The sequence below is a fragment of the Podarcis bocagei genome (genome assembly GCF_964188305.1).
Source record: "Podarcis bocagei genome assembly, chromosome: 2".
Classification (NCBI taxonomy): domain Eukaryota; kingdom Metazoa; phylum Chordata; class Lepidosauria; order Squamata; family Lacertidae; genus Podarcis; species Podarcis bocagei.
Genome location: NC_138126.1, coordinates 18,467,395 through 18,487,202, shown reverse-complemented (window position 1 = coordinate 18,487,202; position 19,808 = coordinate 18,467,395). Strand labels below are relative to the sequence as shown.

General features: G+C 47.0%; 1 protein-coding gene across 1 annotated transcript in view; it reads right to left on the bottom strand.

Annotated features, from left to right (window-relative positions):
• LOC308581181 (uncharacterized protein) overlaps positions 1-14,727 on the bottom strand; it is a 50,604-nt gene extending 35,877 nt beyond the window's left edge. Inside the window, exons 1-2 of the mRNA XM_081183706.1 lie at positions 14,653-14,727; positions 11,447-11,535 (exon numbers count right to left, since the gene is read on the bottom strand). Of these exons, the coding sequence (XP_081039832.1) occupies positions 11,447-11,481 (35 nt within the window). The 5' untranslated portion in view covers positions 11,482-11,535; positions 14,653-14,727. The remainder of the gene's footprint in view (positions 1-11,446; positions 11,536-14,652) is intronic.
• Positions 14,728-19,808: the final 5,081 nt, after the last annotated feature.

Sequence of the window (19,808 nt, the reverse complement as noted above, 5' to 3'; positions counted from 1 at the left end):
CACTTCCATACATCACTACTGGGAAAACCATGGCTTTAACTATACGGACCTTTGTCAGCAAAGTGATGTCTCTGCTTTTTAAGATGCTGTCTAGGTTTGTCACTGCTTTTCTCCCAAGAAGCAGGCGTCTTTTAATTTCGTGACTGCTGTCACAATCTGCAGTGATCACGGGCACTTCTAGATTGCCATTATTTTTTGGTGGTTTCAATCACATATTTCAGGCTTCAGAGTAATAGTTAATCAAAAGGTCTTGCACAACAAACCCTCTTCCCTCCAAAATTTTACCCTTTTTTGCAGACAAGAAAGTGGTGGGAAAGTGTGCTGGAAAGAGTTGGATAACACTTGCCTTAAGAATATTTGAACAAAAATTGATGTTGATAGATTGGACTCCACAATGCTGAGACTGGTTAATCCTTCACCAGGGCTAGAGAAATTATTACTTTATTGAGGACGGAAAACACTGTGTGTGGCCCAGCAATCTTCTGGGCACACTATGGAGTTTTAACTCCTTGCTTTACAGATTTTGCAAAGTGTATCTGAAGTCCTCACTTTATGATAAAACTATCTTCTTCTGCCATCTAGTGGCAGATCATGGGGTATGCTCAATTTCTTTATGCCTCAAGGCAGTGAACAACCTATTTCAGCACAGTCGTACCTTGGACCTCAAACGCCTTGCGACTCAAATGTTTTGGCTCCCAAACAATCAAAAACCGGAAGTGAGTGTTCCGGTTTTTGAAGCCAAACATCTGACGCGGCTTCCACAGCTTCCGATTGAGTGCAGGAAACTCCTGCAGCCAATCGGAAGCCGCAACTTGGTTGTCGAACGTTTTTGGAAGTCCAAAGGATTTCTGGAATGGATTCCGTTTGACAACCAAGGTATGACTGTACTGGCTTCAAGACACATCCACTTGGCTTTGACATGGGCCAGTCTATATCACACCCAAAGATATATCAGAGAGGACATTTCACATGTAACTTCACACTGGCAGTAGAATAGAGATGTGCACAGAGTGCGAACACTCCACTAACTCAAGTTGCATGGACACTTTACAAGAATTTTCAATGTTATGTTGGTGGAGGTAGCAGACATTCCAATGAGGCACTGTTAGGCATGATGCAGTCTTCTTCAAGTTACACCTGAGATTGATGGCAAGATGGAAATTGGAATATGTGAAACCCCTGTCTCTGGGAACATAAATTCCAGTTGGGTTCCTTGGTAGGTAGAAAACAGAAATGCAGAGAAGTAGGCAGTTTTTATATTAACAATCTGGAGGTTCGTTTTAGGTGGTGAACCTAGTTGCATTTTTAGAGAATGGAACAGACCAAAGTTCAGTTCTCATCATGGACTGATTGGACACGGTGGAGAAACCTGCTATCCGTTCTGCTCAGGCACCACCACCGCAAATTGCAGAAAGACCGCAGTGATGAGTCCAGCCAGGAAGAGAGCCAGTTTGAGATGTTTTGAGTCCAAACAATTAAACCCCTGTGTTGCAAACAATTATCAGTAATATCCAAGGCAACACGATGACCAAGTACAACAATGCAATATCAATATAAACTCTTTAAATAATCCATACGGAACCTTGAACAATATGAGAAACCAAATAAACAGAAATCTATAAATCTCTGAAAGTCACAAAATGTGCACTCTTGATGGATTCTCTTGAAAACGTAGAACCAAATAAATATAAGTCTTATAAGTCTCTGAAAGAAGCAATGGGTCAGATTCTTATCTGATGAAAACAAGCCATAAAGCTTTGTTTTATGACGTCCAACGCTGCTGAAGTGGTCCGCAAACAGACGTAGTGAACAATGATTCCGGATATACCCACTGTTTCGTAGAATTCTTCTTTAGCACAGCAGAAGGATACAGAAATGCTTCATAAGCCCATCTATAAGGTGAATGGAATTGTATAACAACAATATCTATGGAGCAGTCATCATAAAATGCTACTCCAGAGTGGTACAGTAAAGCAATGGACAGGGCAGTGATACAACAACCAATGTTTATATAGCGAACTCTTCATTTACTGTGTTTGCAATTGTTTAAGATAAAAACCAATTTGGGAAAGAAACTACTTTTGCCATTTTGATGGACCTTTATCGTTTGTTTACAGATAGTTGCCTTGGTGATATTATCTTGTGTCACCTACAGGAGGGTGGCAGGAAAGGTGCCATGGGCACAGCAGTGAGGGTAGGAGTGCTGTGTCAGCAATGAGAGAAGCCATGGTGGGGCCAGGAAGAGGGTGGGGAGGTGACTTCTGACAGGAGCCTCAATAGGTCGTTTTTGATAGCGAAGCCTACCCCATGTACTCAATGTTCTTGTTCAGATAGACCTTTCCAGAAGAATGTGTAGCCTCCTTTTTCTTCCTTCTGTTGTCCCTCGCCTGCTCTTCGAGTCTCTTGAAGCGCTGCAATATCAATGTTAAAATGTCACAGCTCTCTTGCAATGATGGCAGTTCTGTGTTCAGGACGCTCGCTGTCTGTGTTATCTGACAAAGTCCATATATTCCATGTTCCAAAGTTCAATTGTCTTTTACGACCCCTGGGTGGTGACCCCACTGAGGGTAATCCAGTCAGGGGAAAAGGGAGGCAGACTATGTTTAGGGCACCTTTTCTAGCCCCTCCCCTTTACTGGGTGAGCAGAGTGGATCCTAAAAAGGGATGGATAAAAAGTCATGGATACTGCCACCGAGCTACTCAACTGCCTTGTTCCTTGGGTCAGAACAACTGAATCTGTATCCACTGCCCATGTGCCGGTTCATGACTAGGGGCTTCCAGATTTCACGATCCTGCCCCTGTTACCATTCTCCCAACTGAAGTGCAGAGTGTTTGAGGACCGGGACAGTCGGAGGGAAACCAAAATGCTTGTTTACAAAGCTATTGTACTACCAACCTTACTGTATGCTTGTGAAACATGGACCACTTATAAACGCCATCTCCAGCTGCTCGAAAAATTCCATCAATGGTGTCTCCGAAAAATTTTACACGTCACTTGGGAAGACAGGTGAACTAATATCAGTGTATAGGAAGAAGCAAAGATCACCAGTGTTGAAGCAATGATTCTTCAACATCAACTTTGTTGGACTGGTCATGTGCGGATGCCTGATGATCGTCTTCCAAAGCAACTACTCTATTCCCAACTTAAAAATGGAAAGCGTAATGCTGGTGGTCAACAAAAGAGTTTTAAAGACTGTCTCAAGGCAAATCTAAAAAAATGTAGTATAAACCCTGACAACTGGGAAACACTGGCCTGCGAGCGCTACAGTTGGAGAACAGCCTTTACCAAAGGTGTCATGGGCTTTGAAGACACTCAAACTCAGGACGCAAGGGAGAAACGTGCTAAGAGGAAGGCACGCTTGGCAAATCCACACCGTGATCAACTCCCGCCCGGAAACCAATGTCCCCACTGTGGAAGGACGTGTGGGTCCAGAATTGGCCTATACAGTCACTTACAGACTCATTGTTAAAACTGTGTTTATGGAAAACAATCTTACTCGGCTATGAGTGATCGCCAAAGAAAGAAAGGAGAAAGGGGAGGTGGATCCAGAGATGAATGGCTTCCCCTCGCTTCATGCACAGGCTATCCCTGGCCAGGATCACCGGGGGCCAAAGTTTGGCCTAATTCCTCAGCCCAAGCATATTGTCTTTTGCATAAATGCTGAAGTGTCACCAGCCAGCTACTGTCGATTCTTTGCTTATCTGCTGCCGTGCCTCTTTAGCTTCCATGTTATTATGCCTGCTGGGTCTGCCCCAAATATCTTGTCTGCCAAGATAATCTGCATGCTTTTGGCTTTATCTCCTTTTAGACAAAACAGAAGCCTCCCTGAACCACTTTCTTTTGTCGTATCCCTTTCTGTACGTCTGAGCCACTGAAGCCACACGGATGGGGAATTAGCTCAAATGGTAGAGCGCTCGCTTAGCATGCGAGAGGTAGCGGGATCGATGCCCGCATTCTCCAGGCAAGCTTCTGCTCCTTTTTTGCTTTTGCCAAACCTAGAGCAACGCCTTTCCAGCTCACGTTCTCCACAGCATTTCAGGCCCCTGCTTCCTTCTTGGGATATCGTGGGGCCTGGGCAGCCAGGGAATTTAACTCAAACCAAAGAGCAATTGCACCTTGGATCTGGCCTGTACTTAGGATACTCTGAGGTGGTTTTCCTGAGCAGCTGGGGAATTAGCTCAAATGGTAGAGCGCTCGCTTAGCATGCGAGAGGTAGCGGGATCGATGCCCGCATTCTCCAGTCAAGACTCTAATTTCTCCCTTTTGGCGTGCATAGAGCAAAGCGTCTTCGGGTCATATTCTGTACAGAAACTCTGGCCTGGGCCCACTTTCAGGGATATTGCAAAGCTGGACAGCCAGGGAATTAGCTCAAACAGAAGAACAGCCTCATCTTGTATCTTGTGCTGTGGGCTGGCTCTGCTGGACAGCTGAGGAATTAGCTCAAGTGGTAGAGCACTCTCTTGGCATGCGAGAGGTAGCAGGATCGAATCCTGAATTCCCCAACCGAGCTTCTGCCCTGTTCCTTTTCCAGCCTCCTTAGGTTGTTTCCCGCATGCTTGCAGAAGTGGCAGAATAAAACAGACTGCATCCGGGAAGGAAAAAAACGTGGCAAGCTTTACTGAGTCACAAGCAGATAAGGTGAACCACACAAATCAGGCCAGACCCTGGCAGAAATGAAGAGCACAACTGCAGCTAACATACCGTATTTTTCGCTCTATAGGACGCACTTTTCCCCCTAAAAAATGAAGGGGAAATGTGTGGGCGTCCTATGGAGCGAATGCAGGCTCCTTGGCTTCAGCGAAAGCAACGTGAAGCCTCCGAAGCGCAGAGGCAGAGCTCCCCCTGCGCTCCGGAGGCTTCGTGTTGCTTTCGCTGAAGCCGCCTGAAGCCCCCGGAGCCCAGGGAACTCCCGCTGCGCTCCGGGGACTTCAGGCAGCTATCAGAAAGCCTTTGGAGTGCAGCAGGAGTTCCCGCTGCGCTCCGAAGGCTTGCAGATGGCTGCCTGAAGCCTGGAGCAGCTGATCCCATTTTGCATCAGAGGCCTCTAAATGCAATCAGAACTATTATTTAGTTCTGCACCCTGAGTGGCCACTGTCATTGCACCCACAAACTGCTTAAAAAGCAACCCTTATCCTGCACTGTGGGGTGCCATCCTTGGCCACCACTGCTCCAATGGTGCAGGGCATCTAAGCTCTGTCTCCTTCTTGGAGATACTTTTGGATGGTTCTGCTGGGCAATCAGCTCAAATGGTGAAGTGCTCTTTTTGCATGCAAGAGGCAGCAGGACTTACGTGTTCGTTCTCTAACCAATCTTCCACTCTTTTCCTTTTGCCTACGAAACCTCCCTGGATCATTTTTTCTGGATCCATTTCTAAAGTCTGCTCCCTCCTCTCTTTTTTGTATGTCTAAGACTGGTGGTGTTAGGCAGCTGGGGAATTAGCTCAAATGGTAGAGCGCTTGCTTAGCATGCGAGAGGTAGCGGGATCGATGCCCGCATTCTCCAGGCAAGCCTCCCTTCTCTTTTCTTTTGCCATACATAGAGCGGAACCTGGCTAAAACACGTTCTGTGTAATGAAGAAAATGTTTAAATGGGCTATTCCCCAGAGACCAGAAGGTTTCCTTATTGGTGTAATAGGGATGGAGCAGCTAGAGTATTATATTTACAGAAATGGGAAGAAGAGAAAGTTCCAGTAAAGGAAGAGTGGCTTTTGAAACTAATGGACTATGCAGAAATAGCAACGCTGACAGCGAAATTAAGAGATCAAAACAAGGAACTTTTTATAGAAGAATGGAGGCCTTTTGTGGACTATTTTTAAAAGAAATATTACAGTCGAATGAAATTGCGGGCAGGATTCGAGATAAAAGCAGCAGAAGAAAAATGACTGTAATGGAGAAACTTTTTGTAATAAAGATAAAATGCAGTGGAAAAGTTTGAGTAAAAATGCTGTGGAGGTGAGGGTGGGAAGTCAAATTATGAAACAGTGTAATTATTTGATTGGAAGGTTATTGTGAAAATGTTTGGAAAATTAATGATAAAATCAGATAGATAGATAGATGATAGATAGATAGATAGATAGATGATAGATAGATAGATAGATAGATAGATAGATAGATAGATAGATAGATAGATTGTTGTTGTTGTTTAGTTGTTCAGTTGTGTCCGACTCTTCGTGGCCCCAATGACCAGAGCACTCCAGGCACTCTTGTCTCCCACAGATAGATAGATGGATAGAGAAACATGTTCTGTGTGACATCTTAGATTTGTCATGCATGAGCCAGCAATGCCAGACAGCTCAGGTCTTGTCTCCAACAGAAGAATAGTCTCTTAGTATGTAAGAGGTATTGGCACTGATACCCAGCTAAATTTCTCCTCCTCCTTTTGCTCTGCAGAATATGAGGCTAGTAGATTTTCCTGTATACAACACAAACAGAAGAATAGGAGAGACTTGGTGGCCGTGTATATCACCTTAAAGATGGTGACAGCTGATACACTACAGCCTCAGTGGACCAAAGACACGCCTGGCCATACAGGAGAAAAATTGAGTCCACGAGCCCCCTCAGATAGCTCTGCACCCTGAGGGACCTCTCGGACCACACCCACCTGCAGCTTTAAAAGTTTAACTCTTTGCTTGCAATTTGGGGTGTGATCCCTTGCCATCACTATTTCAACATTGCATGGCACCCAGAGCCGGCCTGCAGGCGATAAGGCAGCTCTTCAAACGTTCCCCCCCCCAAAGTGCTTGCAGAGTCTCACCCTCTCTTCTCCCAGTGGCGAGGTTCTGTTGAGTCGAAGTGTGAGTCGAGTCGTAGACTCTTGTGTTTGCTGCTCAGGAGAGCAGACATGCCTGGAAGTGCTGCGTGTACAGTCTGAATAAACTAGTGAGTAGACTACTGACTGTCTCTTTCTTCTGTGATGGGACACCAGAAGATGAGTGTGATCCTCTTAGGTTCTACAAATAAAGAACTTTTGGAGTCCCATCACTCCCCGGAAAGGTGAGAGAAAGATCCGGGCTCAGGCATCTGGGTCAGAAGCAGGCATAGGAAAGGTTCTGCCAGGCAGCTGGGGAATTAGCTCAAATGGTAGAGCGCTCGCTTTGCATGCGAGAGGTAGTGGGATCGATGCCCACATTCTCCAGATAAGCTCACAAGCTCTTCCTTTTGCCAGACATTCAACAAAGCCTCCGTAAATCCTGTTCTGGGTCCCTTTCTGAGATCTGCCTCCTTTTCTGTATGTCTGGCCCAATGGAGCCAGGCAGCTGGGGAATTAGCTCAAATGGTAGAGCGCTCGCTTAGCATGCGAGAGGTAGCGGGATCGATGCCCGCATTCTCCAATCCAGCCTCTACTCGCTTCTTTTTGACATGCACACAACAGGGGCTCCAATACCAAGATGAAGGTCTACCAGTGTGCGTGTTGAGCACTTCCATAAAGTGAGTCATGGGCAACTTATCACCCTCAGGAGTGGTGCCTCAATAGCTTCCACATCTACCACGTCAGGAAGAATTTGGGTATCACTTGGCAGGACAGAGTTTCAAACAAAGGTGTTGCTATGTACTGAGCTGAATCCTAGAACAATAGGATCCAGAATGCAGCAGTCTGATTGGTCTGCAGGAGCCACCCAATCCGGCTCCAGGTGGAAGGGAAATAACTTTTGGGGGCACAATCTCTCTCCCCCCCAAAAAAACCCCTCAAAAACTTTTTGGGCTTCCCCGTAACATAAATCCTAGCCACGCCCACGAGCAACAACAAATCCTCCCTCAGTCCCTTTCTGGATCCCTTTCTGATATCTTCCTCTTTTTCTGTATGTCTGGCCCAAGTGAGCTAGGCAACTGGGGAATTAGCTCAAATGGTAGAGCGCTCGCTTAGCATGCGAGAGGTAGCGGGATCGATGCCCGCATTCTCCAATCCAGCCCCCACTCTCTTGCTTTTGCTATGCATACCACGGAGGCTTCTTAACTCCCTTTTTCTTGTATGGAAGAAAAACATACATTTTCCTATCAAAAGCGGTGGTTCCTATCCCCACAGTTAGAGGCGACGACCATTTTACGTGGGGATCATGTTCCGAGGCAGTGAAATCACATATATTGGGAACACCCATTGAAAAGTCCTGCAAACACCCTCTAAATCTCTAAAAATCCTAGAATAACCTTTTAAAAAACCAGCAGCACTTAGAGGACTGGGATGAATGGTGGTCATGGCTCCCTCCAAACCTCCTTGCTCAAATTCTCTCCAACTCTCCACAGGCCTCAACCATCAGTGCAATGGCTCCTGGGATTGCACTTGCAAAGGCTCATGGGATTGCTAGACACTGTTTTCATGCCATTTTTGCCCTTTCTGCACCCTTTAAAGACTGCTTTTGCCCTTTTCCTAGTCACCTCCAAGTTTGTGGTGATAAGCGGATGGTTGCATGCATATTGAACATGCATACTGCGTGCATAATGAACATTCTTTTCTGGGGTTACTGAAGGGTACGCAGTACATGTACCTTTCCCCCCAAAATGTTAAGAGTGTGGCACTTACCGTATTTTTCGCTCCATAAGACGCTGAGCATAAGACACACCTAGTTTTTAGAGGAGGAAAACAAGGAAAAATATATTCTGAACGAAACAGTGGATGTATGATTTTTGTGGTTCATGCTGTGGCCACAGACATGTGATTTGATGGTGAGTTTGGAGTAACCCAATGCAAAAATCCTGAGGATTCATGTGGATCCATGCTTTGTAACCACGTTTTTGCGCCACTGCAGCCCCACAAAACAGTGGATGCGTGATTTTTTGGGTGCAGGCTGTAGCCATGGACATGCTATGTGAACTGATGGTGAATTTGGGGTGACCAAATGCAGAAATCCTGAGGATCCATGTGGATCCGTGCTTTGTAACTACGTTTTTGCAGCTGCACGAAACAGTGGATGTGTGATTTTTTTTGGTGCAGGCTGTAGCCATGGACATGCTATGGGATCTGATGGTGAATTTGGGGTGACCAAATGCAGAAATCCTGAGGATCCATGTGGATCCGTGCTTTGTAACTACGTTTTTGCAGCTGCACGAAACAGTGGATGTGTGATTTTTTTTGGTGCGGGCTGTAGCCATGGACATGCTATGGGATCTGATGGTGAATTTGGGGTGACCAAATGCAGAAATCCTGCGGATCCATGTGCTTTTTCCTCCTGCCTCACAGGCAGCCTCCTTTATCACTAGCGTCCTTTATCTCCCTCCTGATTGCTTGCCGATCAGCTGCTCAGCGGCTTTGTTTCAACACCACCTTCCTTCTTGTTTGCCTTAGTGTCTTTTCCTTAGCTGGAGCAGTTTTTTGCCTCTCCTTTTCTTCTAACTTCTCTCCTCATTGCTTGTTTTAGTATTCCTGTCTCCTCTCCTTGCAAGTTCACTGTCTTTAACTCCCCCCTCCCAGGCAACCTCCTTTATCGCTAGCATCCTTTATCTCCCGATTGCTTGCCGATCAGCTGCTCAGCGGCTTTGTTTCAACACCCCCTTCCCTCTTTCTTAAAAAATAAAAAAGCATGATCTGCTTTTCGCCCCTGGGTAATTCGGCTCCAGGGACCACCATTTGCTCCATAAGACGCACAGACATTTCCCCTTACTTTTTAGGAGGAAAAAAGTGCGTCTTATGGAGCGAAAAATACGGTACTATAACAACTTCCATTTTTTCCCTATTAAAAGATGCCGTCCGTATGCAGACTGCCCTTTGCTAGGAAACAGCTTCGCCTCCGCAAATGAGGGCAGAAGGTTAGCCATGATCAGTGCTTTTTCTCGGGGGGGGGGGTACGCAGGGGTACGCATACCCTTAAACACTTTGCGAATCTAAGTTTGGCCTCATTGAGGGGGCAGTATTTCAATATGAGTAGGAAAATGAGAGTACCCCTAAACATTTTATTGGGGGGGAGCACTGGCCATGACCACGTGCAAAGTGCGACCTTACCGAAAAGGCGCCATATTTCTCTTTCTTTTTTGAAAGGCGTTAAATGAAAAATAGAGAAATAGAAATGGCAGTATTTAGTAACGTCGTTTGGGGAGGGCACCCGTCCCCCACCCAGCACTACCAGTGGCTTTTCCCCTGGAAGGGTCATGGCATGAGCATGATGTGTCCCCCGCCAGAGGAACTAGCCCCCCACTAACACCCCATACAGCTGGTAGCTGTGCACAGTTGTGAGCGAAGGAACTGCTATGAGGTCTGTGCGAGTTGTAGACTCACACATCCTAGCTCTGCAATGGCCTTAATTCCTCAAGATGATTGACTTTCACCCCACTTCTTTGCTTAAACTCCTCTTTCTCCTTCTCTTTCTCCTTCTTCTCTTTCTCCTTCTCCTCCTCTTTCTCTTTCACCTTTTCCTTCTCTTTCCCCTTCTCCTTCTCTTTCTCTTTCTCCTTCTCTTTCTCCTCTTTTCTCCTTCTTCTCTTTCTCCTTCTCCTTCTCTTTCTCTTTTCTCCTTCTCCTCCTCTTTCTCTTTCACCTTTTCCTCCTTCTCCTTCTCTTTCTCTTTCCCCTTCTCCTTCTCTTTTCTCCTTCTCTTTCCCCTTCTTCTTCTCCTTCTCTTTCTCTTTTCTCCTTCTCTTTCCCCTTCTTCTCCTCCTCTTTCTTTTCTCCTTCTCTTTCTCCTTCTCCCCCCTCTTCCTCTTTCTCCTTTCTCCTTCTCTTTTCTCCTTCTCCTTCTCTTTCTCCCCCTTCTCTTCCTCTTTCTCCTCTTCCTCTTCCTCCTTCTCTTCCTCTTCCTCTCTCTCTTTCTCCTTCTCTTTCTCTTTTCTCCTCCTCCTTCTCTTTTTTCCTTCTCCTCCCTCTCCCTCTCCTTCTCCCTCTCCCTCTTTCTCCTTCTCTTTTCTCCTTCTCCTTCTCCTTCTCCTCCTTCTCCCTCTCCCTCTCATTCTCTTTCTCCCCCCCTCCCTCTCCATCTCTTGATCTGCACATCCCCTACTGGTAGACTGCCAGAGGCTTGTGTGGATGTTTCGCAAGTGCTGGATATCAGTCAGGAACGTCATTTTGGGGAATTCGAAACTTAGACCATGCTCAGGGAAGGGGCCAAAGGGGTTTTATTATCACTGTTTTCAGCGCTAGAGAAGCAGTAAGGAGAGAGCTTAATCTTCACATCCTTCACATCGCATCTGTCTGACCCTCCTTTCCCACTCAGAAGAGAAACTCAAAGGTACCTGCAAAGGGCTTATTGGGGGGGCATTTGGGGTACTAATAGGGATGGCATTGGTTATTTCTATAAATGAAATTATTTTATTCTACAAATAAAACAAAAATTGATTTCTAGAAATAAAATAAAAGCAATTCGTTATTTTAAGAGTAAGAACCTAATCGGAAGGGAAAACAGAATCTAACCTTTTGTTATCCCTAAGACGCATCACACCTCTCCCTTTCCTTCATTCCCCTCCGCTCTAAATCATTTCTAAACTTCGGTGTGACAGATATAGATTCTATAGTGAGGTCTACCTGGCTCTAGGGGTGGGGAAATCTGTCCTGTCCATTCTCGCTCGGTCCGGTCTGGTCCACTCTTCAGTTCTTCACATCAGTTTGCAATTCTTGAAAAAAGAAGAAGAAAAAGTCCTCCTCAAAATCCACCAGCATTTTAGTGTGAATTGCTTCTAATATGCACATTTATCTATGCAGTTTTGCCTAATAGACACACTTTTTGCACAGCGTTATTTTCTGTAATGCATTTCCCCCAAAGTAATCCATTTCTAGGCATACTTTGCTCCAGTCTATGCAATTTTGCACACAACACTCAGCTGAAGAGCGACACTGCAAAATTCAGAAAAGTGCAAATTTCCAAAAGATGGCTGTGTTTTGGTTCGTGAATTGCTTCAGAAAGTGCAAATCAGGGAGCTCACATGAGAAATGAATCCACTTTGCCCTCTCCCATCCCTACCTTGAGCCAGGCAAAACCATATTTCTTATCCTATGTATTTGACAGAGTCGGATAATCTTACTGCCGTTTGTTTCTGCTCTGCTGCTGAAGTTCTTGCAGTTTTTTTAAAGGTTATCATGTGGATTTTGTTGCAATGCATTGTGCTTTTTCTGATTTTATGTTGTGATTTATGCTTCTGAAGTTTTCAAAGTTTTGTAAGTCACTTGCAGATTATTTATGTGGCGAGTGAATAATACATTGGAGGAGGAGGAGGAGAAAAAGGAGGAGGGAGAGAAAAAGAAGAGGGGGAAGAATAAGAAGAGGAGGAGAAGGAAGAGAAAGGAGGGGGAAAGAGGAAAAGAAAAAGGAAGAGAAGAAAAAGGAGGAGGAGGAGGAGAGGAAGGGGAAGGAGGAGGAAGAGAAGAAGAGGCAAAAAATAACAATAATCCAGTGATTGTTAGATAAAGAGCCTATAGATAGATAGATAGATAGATAGATAGATAGATAGATAGATAGATAGTGTCAGGGACTTCCCTGCCATGAGCGCCAGAGAAAGCTCTGAAGAAGGAAGAGGGCTGGATGGGGGGAGGTTCAGTTTGAGCTCCCCTCACAATGAGAGGGAGGAAAGCCCTGTCTGTCCGGAGACGCAAGCTGTAAATTCACAAGAGCCAGCAGAGGCTGTTGCAGAGCAGCGACCGGGGTTAGATTCAACTCCAGAAGAGGGGGAAGTAGGGGGGGGGTACGTGAGTTTCTCCTTTCCAGAAGACTTGGCAGACTGCAGGAAAGGCATCAGCCACACAGGGGAGCATTGTAAAATCCTGACATGCAGTAAGCCAGGGGTTGGGAACCTGTGGTCTTATATTCCAACTCCTATCAGCCCTAGCAAGCATGACCAGTGGTCAGGGATGATGGGAACTGTTGTCCTGCAACACCAGGAGGGCCACAGGTTCCCCACCGCTGAAATAAATCCTATGTAAATCCCAACAACCGTCCCCCTGGCCTCAAAAGCAACTAACTATCCCCACGACGGGGTGAGCTCCTGTTGCTCGGTCCCTGCTCCTGCCAACCTAGCAGTTCAAAAGCACGTCAAAGTGCAAGTAGATAAATAGGTACCACTCCGGCGGGAAGGTAAACGGCGTTTCCGTGCGCTGAGCACACCACAGTTGTTCGTGACTGGACCTAACAGTCAGGGGTCCCTTTACCTTTATGTTTAGTGTACATGTAATTATGTCCTTTTTGTACTTTCAATAAAGAAAAATAAATAAACAATTGGGAAAAAAATGTTCAGGGTTGAAGTGGGGGTAGTTACATAGCTTGGGGGGGCAGGGTGCACTGGGCGGCACTTACCTTGGGGGCAGCATGCTGGAGCCCAAGGTGACACCCAAGTCAAGGCGCTTCAGAGCACGGCATCCCACTCCCCAAAGCGGCCCGGCCCGGGGCTGTGCTTGCAGGACAGCTGAGCTGCTGGGTCCCCCCCCCATGCCAGAGGGCAGCTGAGAAGGATGCAACTGGCATGCGTTGACCCTGCGACTGGCACTGGGCCTGCAGTGATCCTGAGCCACAGTGTCTCTCCTGGGAGGGATGAAGTGGCTCCCCACCCAAAAAAGCAACATGGGGCTGGCCTCTGCCCACTGCCTCCCCCTCAGCCGCCCTCCAACGATATTGTCATCTGCATGGTGCTGAAATTCATTTAAAAATATTTTTTTTAAAAAAAGATTGCTGCCCTGGAAGATGACCATATGAATTCTGGGGGTGGGGGAGAAAACAATGGTCTTGACCTTTAAAGCCCTTTGTGGCTTAGGGCCCTCATATTTATGGGACCGCCTCTCCTGGTCTGCCCCGCAGAGGACCTTAAGGTCCATGAATAACCATAGTTTAGAGGTCCCAGGCCCTAAGGAAGTCAGACTATCCTCCACCAGGGCCAGGGCCTTTTCAGTGATGGCGCCGACCTGGTGGAATGCTCTGTCCCATGAGACCAGGGCCCTGCAGGATTTAACCTCCTTCTGTCAGGCTTGTAAGACAGAGTTATTCCAATTGGCCTTTAATTTGAATTCAGCCTGATCTTTTATTTCCCTTCTCTTCCCTCTCCCTCCCCTTTTATGAAGATGACCCACTCTGAGACCCCACAGCTAATTCTCCCCTGGCCTCCTCGCTGGCCCAAGTAGGACTGAAGGGAGGGGCTCCCCAAACCTGTGAAGTCACCCCACCTAGGCCTCACCCCAACTAGGCCTCAAAACTTCAACTAGGCCTCAAGACTTCCCAATTACTTTCTTTGAGAATTCAGCAGCTAAAAAGCATTCACTTTGCTGTAACAAAAAGAAGCTGAGAGAACATAGTGTTAAGTTGTGGGCGAACATATCAGATGACACAGCGATTCTTCCAAAGCAGCTCTTTATCTGTAAGCTGGAACAGAACTGACTGAGGAGCTCAGCCAGCCTGCTTATATAGAGCTCCAGAACAATTGTAACTGTTGCAACTTTCTAAAACTATCCAATCACAGAATGTCACTTTTCGATCCTTCATTTGCATACAAACTATCCAATCCCTGAACGTTACTTTCGATCCTTCATTTGCATAACTATCTACAGTATCCCCCTGCTGGCCCAGGGTGAGAACATCAGTATATAACACCAAGCTTTCTGTTTCCCAGGCTTTCAGTTGGCCTTGCCAGCAGCACATCCAACTTTGAAACTTTCTTGGCGCTGGCGCACAGACCCCGGGAATGGCGCCAGGAGAACCAGGTAGAAACAATTCTATTCATCATGAATGGAGATTGTTTCTGCCAACGTACCTGTGCAAACTCGTGAGGCTGGATCCCTGGGAAAGGAGAGGGAAGGAAAAGGGCCTGAAAAAAGGGATATAAACTGAATGTAAAATGCTTTCAGGTGTACTTGAATGGGGGACTTCAATTACCCGGATATTTGTTGGACGTCAAACTCAGCCAAGAGCATAAGGTCAAACAGATTCCTCACTGGCCTTGCAGACAACTTCATTGTCCAGAAAGTGGGAGAAGCAACAAGAGGAACAGCCATTTTAGATCTGGTCCTAACCAATGTTGATGACCTGGTTAGTGGGGTAGAAGTGGAAGGATCATTAGGCGCGAGTGATCATGCTCTTCTGAAGTTTACTATACAGCGGAAAGGAGCAGCCAAGCATACTAGGACTCAATTTCTTGACTTTAAGAAAGCCGACTTCATAAAACTTAGGGAAGTGCTGGGTGAGATCCCATGGACAGCAATACTAAAAGGAAAGGGAGTTCATGATGGCTGGGAGTTTGTTAAGAGGGAGATAGTAAAAGCACAACGTCAGGCAATACCAATGAGACGGAAACATGGAAGGTGCCTAAAGAAGCCAGGGTGGCTATCTAAAGAACTTTTAACTGAATTAAGATTAAAAAAGGATGTGTACAAAAAATGGAAAAGGGGGGAAACCACCAAAGAGGAATTCAAACAAATAGCCAGCACGTGTAGACACAAAGTCAGAAAAGCTAAAGCACAGAATGAACTCAGGCTTGCTAGAGAGGTTAAAAGCAACAAAAAAGGCTTTTATGGGTATGTTCGTAGCAAAAGGAAGAACAAAGAAACAGTGGGGTCACTCAGAGGAGAAGATGGTGAAATGCAAACAGGGGACACAGAAAGGGCTGAACTCCTCAATGCCTTCTTTGCCTCAGTCTTCTCCGATAAAGAAAACAATGCCCGACCTGAAGAATTTGGAGCAAATGATTCAGCAAAGGAAACACAGCCCAGAATAACTAAGGAGACAGTACAAGAATATTTGGCTAGTTTAGATGTATTCAAGTCTCCAGGGCCAGATGAACTGCATCCAAGAGTATTAAAAGAACTGGCAGATGTGATCTCAGAACCACTGGCAGTCATCTTCGAGAAATCCTGGAGAACAGGCGAAGTCCCGGCAGACTGGAGGAGGGCAAATGTTGTCCCTATTTTCAAAAAGGGGAAAAGAGAGGACCCAAATAATTACCGCCCAGTCAGTCTGACATCAATAGCAGGGAAGATTCTGGAGCAGATCATTAAGCAAACAGTCTGTGAGCACCTAGAAAGGAATGCTGTGATCACCAATAGTCAGCATGGATTTCTGAAAAATAAGTCATGTCAGACTAACCTGATCTCATTTTTTGACAGAATTACAAGCCTGGTAGATGAAGGGAACTCAGTGGATATAGCCTACCTTGATTTCAGTAAGGCATTTGACAAGGTGCCCCATGATATTCTTGTAAAGAAGCTGGTAAAATGTGGTCTTGACTCTGCTACCACTCAGTGGATTTGTAACTGGCTGACTGACCGAACCCAAAGGGTGCTCATCAATGGTTCCTCTTCATCCTGGAGAAGAGTGACTAGTGGGGTGCCACAGGGTTCTGTCTTGGGCCCGGTCTTATTTAACATCTTTATCAACGACTTGGATGATGGACTCAAGGGCATCCTGATCAAATTTGCAGATGACACCAAACTGGGAGGGGTGGCTAACACCCCAGAGGACAGGATCACACTTCAAAACGACCTTGACAGATTAGAGAACTGGGCAAAAACAAACAAAATGAATTTTAACAGGGAGAAATGTAAAGTATTGCACTTGGGCAAAAAAAATGAGAGGCACAAATACAAGATGGGTGACACCTGGCTTGAGAGCAGTACATGTGAAAAGGATCTAGGAGTCTTGGTTGACCACAAACTTGACATGAGCCAACAGTGTGACGCGGCAGCTAAAAAAGCCAATGCAATTCTGGGCTGCATCAATAGGAGTATAGCATCTAGATCAAGGGAAGTAATAGTGCCACTGTATTCTGCTCTGGTCAGACCACACCTGGAGTACTGTGTCCAGTTCTGGGCACCACAATTCAAGAAGGACACTGACAAACTGGAACGTGTCCAGAGGAGGGCAACCAAAATGGTCAAAGGCCTGGAAACGATGCCTTATGAGGAACGGCTAAGGGAGCTGGGCATGTTTAGCCTGGAGAAGAGGAGGTTAAGGGGTGATATGATAGCCATGTTCAAATATATAAAAGGATGTCACATAGAGGAGGGAGAAAGGTTGTTTTCTGCTGCTCCAGAGAAGCGGACACGGAGCAATGGATCCAAACTACAAGAAAGAAGATTCCACCTAAACATTAGGAAGAACTTCCTGACAGTAAGAGCTGTTCGACAGTGGAATTTGCTGCCAAGGAGTGTGGTGGAGTCTCCTACTTTGGAGGTCTTTAAGCAGAGGCTTGACAACCATATGTCAGGAGTGCTCTGATGGTGTTTCCTGCTTGGCAGGGGGTTGGACTCGATGGCCCTTGTGGTCTCTTCCAACTCTATGATTCTATGATTCTATGATTCTATGATTCTACTTGCTTGTGAATTATCACGCAGGTTCCTTTCTGCTACTCCGGATAGCAGGAACAAAGTCTCTTTCTCTGAATTAAGCCCTCGGTGTCTGTTTGGCTCCTCCCTCCCTCCCCCGGGAGCTCATCCTACCCATGGGAAAGGCCTGAAGGGCTACAGGACCAATTCAGCCAGCTAACCCTGGGGATTATCTAATTGATTTTTGATTTTTGAATTTTATTGTTATTCATGTTTTTATACTGCATTTTACGCTGCTTTTATAATAAAGTGTTTTAAATTTGTTGTTAGCCACCCTGAGCCCGGTTTTTGAACCGGGAAGGGCGGGGTATGTATAAACAAACAAACAAACAAACAAACAAACAAACAAACAAACAAATAAATAAAATAATTAATGGGACAAGGTGGCAGGGAGGGAGGGAGGGAGGGAGGGGCAAAAGATAAATGTCAGCATAATTCAGGCTCAGAAGTATTCTTTGCAGAATAAACACAACAAAAACCTTTGTCTATTTTACAAAAAATGTTGCTTATAGAATCATAGAATCATAGAATCATAGAGTTGGAAGAGACCGCAAGGGCCATCGAGTCCAACCCCCTGCCAAGCAGGAAACACCATCAGAGCACTCCTGACATATGGTTGTCAAGCCTCTGCTTAAAGACCTCCAAAGTAGGAGACTCCACCACACTCCTTGGCAGCAAATTCCACTGTCAAACAGCTCTTACTGTCAGGAAGTTCTTCCTAATGTTTAGGTGGAATCTTCTTTCTTAACTCCTGCTCTTCTTAATATAATTGTGGGGGGTGGGTTGACGTTTTTCAGCCTAAAGGCCATATTAGACTCCCCTGTGGTGAGTGCCTGAGGGCCCTGCTCTTGCCACTTACCATCTGGCTTGGGGCGGGGCCTGCGGCCTCACAAGGACTGCTCTGCTGCCCAGGAAGACTCCCCTGTGGTGAGTGCCTGAGGGCCCTGCTCTTGCCACTTACCATCTGGCTTGGGGCGGGGCCTGCGGCCTCACAAGGACTGCTCTGCTGCCCAGGAAGACTCCCCTGTGGTGAGTGCCTGAGGGCCCTGCTCTTGCCACTTACCATCTGGCTTGGGGCGGGTCCTGCGGCCTCACAAGGACTGCTCTGCTGCCCAGGAAGACTCCCCTGTGGTGAGTGCCTGAGGGCCCTGCTCCTGCCACTTACCATCTGGCTTGGGGCGGGGCCTGCGGCCTCACAAGGACTGCTCTGCTGCCCAGGAAGACTCCCCTGTGGTGAGTGCCTGAGGGCCCTGCTCCTGCCACTTACCATCTGGCTTGGGGCGGGGCCTGGGGCCTCACAAGGACTGCTCTGCTGCCCAGGAAGACTCTCCTGCGTGAGTGCCTGAGGGCCCTGCTCCTGCCACTTACCATCTGGCTTGGGGCGGGGCCTGGGGCCTCACAAGGACTGCTCTGCTGCCCAGGAAGACTCTCCTGCGTGAGTGCCTGAGGGCCCTGCTCCTTCTTGCCACTTACCACCTGGCCCAGGGAGGGCCTGACAGGCCTCACAAGGACTGCTCCTGCCACTTACTATCTGGCCCAGGGTGGGGCCTCACAAGGATGGTTGTTGCCATTGATGCTGCTACTGCCCAGGAGGACCCGGAGGAGTGCAGAGCTCTTTTTAACATGTTTTGTTTTGTTTTTGTTTTTTAATATTTCCCTTTCCCTTTCGATTCTATATATGGGGGTGGGATGGATGTTTGGGTGGGCTGGGGAATTTGTTAGATTTTGATGAATTTGTAATTTTTGCAGTTTTTGCTTGTACTGTTTTATTGTTTTCTGGGTTGTTTTTGTTTTTTGTTTTTATTGTTTTAAGGTTTTATTGTTCTAGGCTGCGAAAGAATAATATTAATTGCCATCAATGGAGGCCACTATGAGGCCTGGGATTGCTACCGTGGAGGGGCGAGGGAGGTATGGCGGTGGGGGCAGATGTTACAGGTGAAGGGGATCGAGATATGGATACGCTCGTACCCTTTCCAATCTGCGCCCCATCCCGAGGGACGAGGGTAGGGTGAGCAAGGATTACTCACCTCCGTCACTGGTGCTGTGCAATGCCAGGTCTATAGGCAATAAAACCGCCACCCTACGAGATTTCTTTATCTCGCAGGGGGTCGACCTGGCTTGTGTGACGGAGACCTGGGTGCGCGAAGGGGCAACAGTTACCTTACGAGAGATGGCGCCCCCGGGTTTCTCTGTCCTCCACCAGTCGCGGACTGTGGGCCGGGGGGGAGGGGTGGCATTATTAATCCGGGAAGATTGTCCTTTCAGGGCTCTACCATCGCCATCGATCCCCGGCATCGAATGTGTTGGCCTAGTGTGGGGCTCCGAGGAGAGCTTGGCTGTCTGGCTGGTGTACCGGCCACCTAGCGCACCAGCAGCCACCCTGTCAGGCCTATTGGAGGCGGTGGCCGGCTGGGCCTTGGAGTTCCCTAACCTATTGGTATTGGGGGACTTCAACATCCATGCTGATGCCACTCCCTCCTCACAGGCTCTGGACCTGGTGTCTTCCATGGCGACACTAGGGCTCTCCCAGTTTGTTTCGGGCCCCACACATCAAGCAGGCCACACGCTGGATTTGATCTTTGGCGTCGGT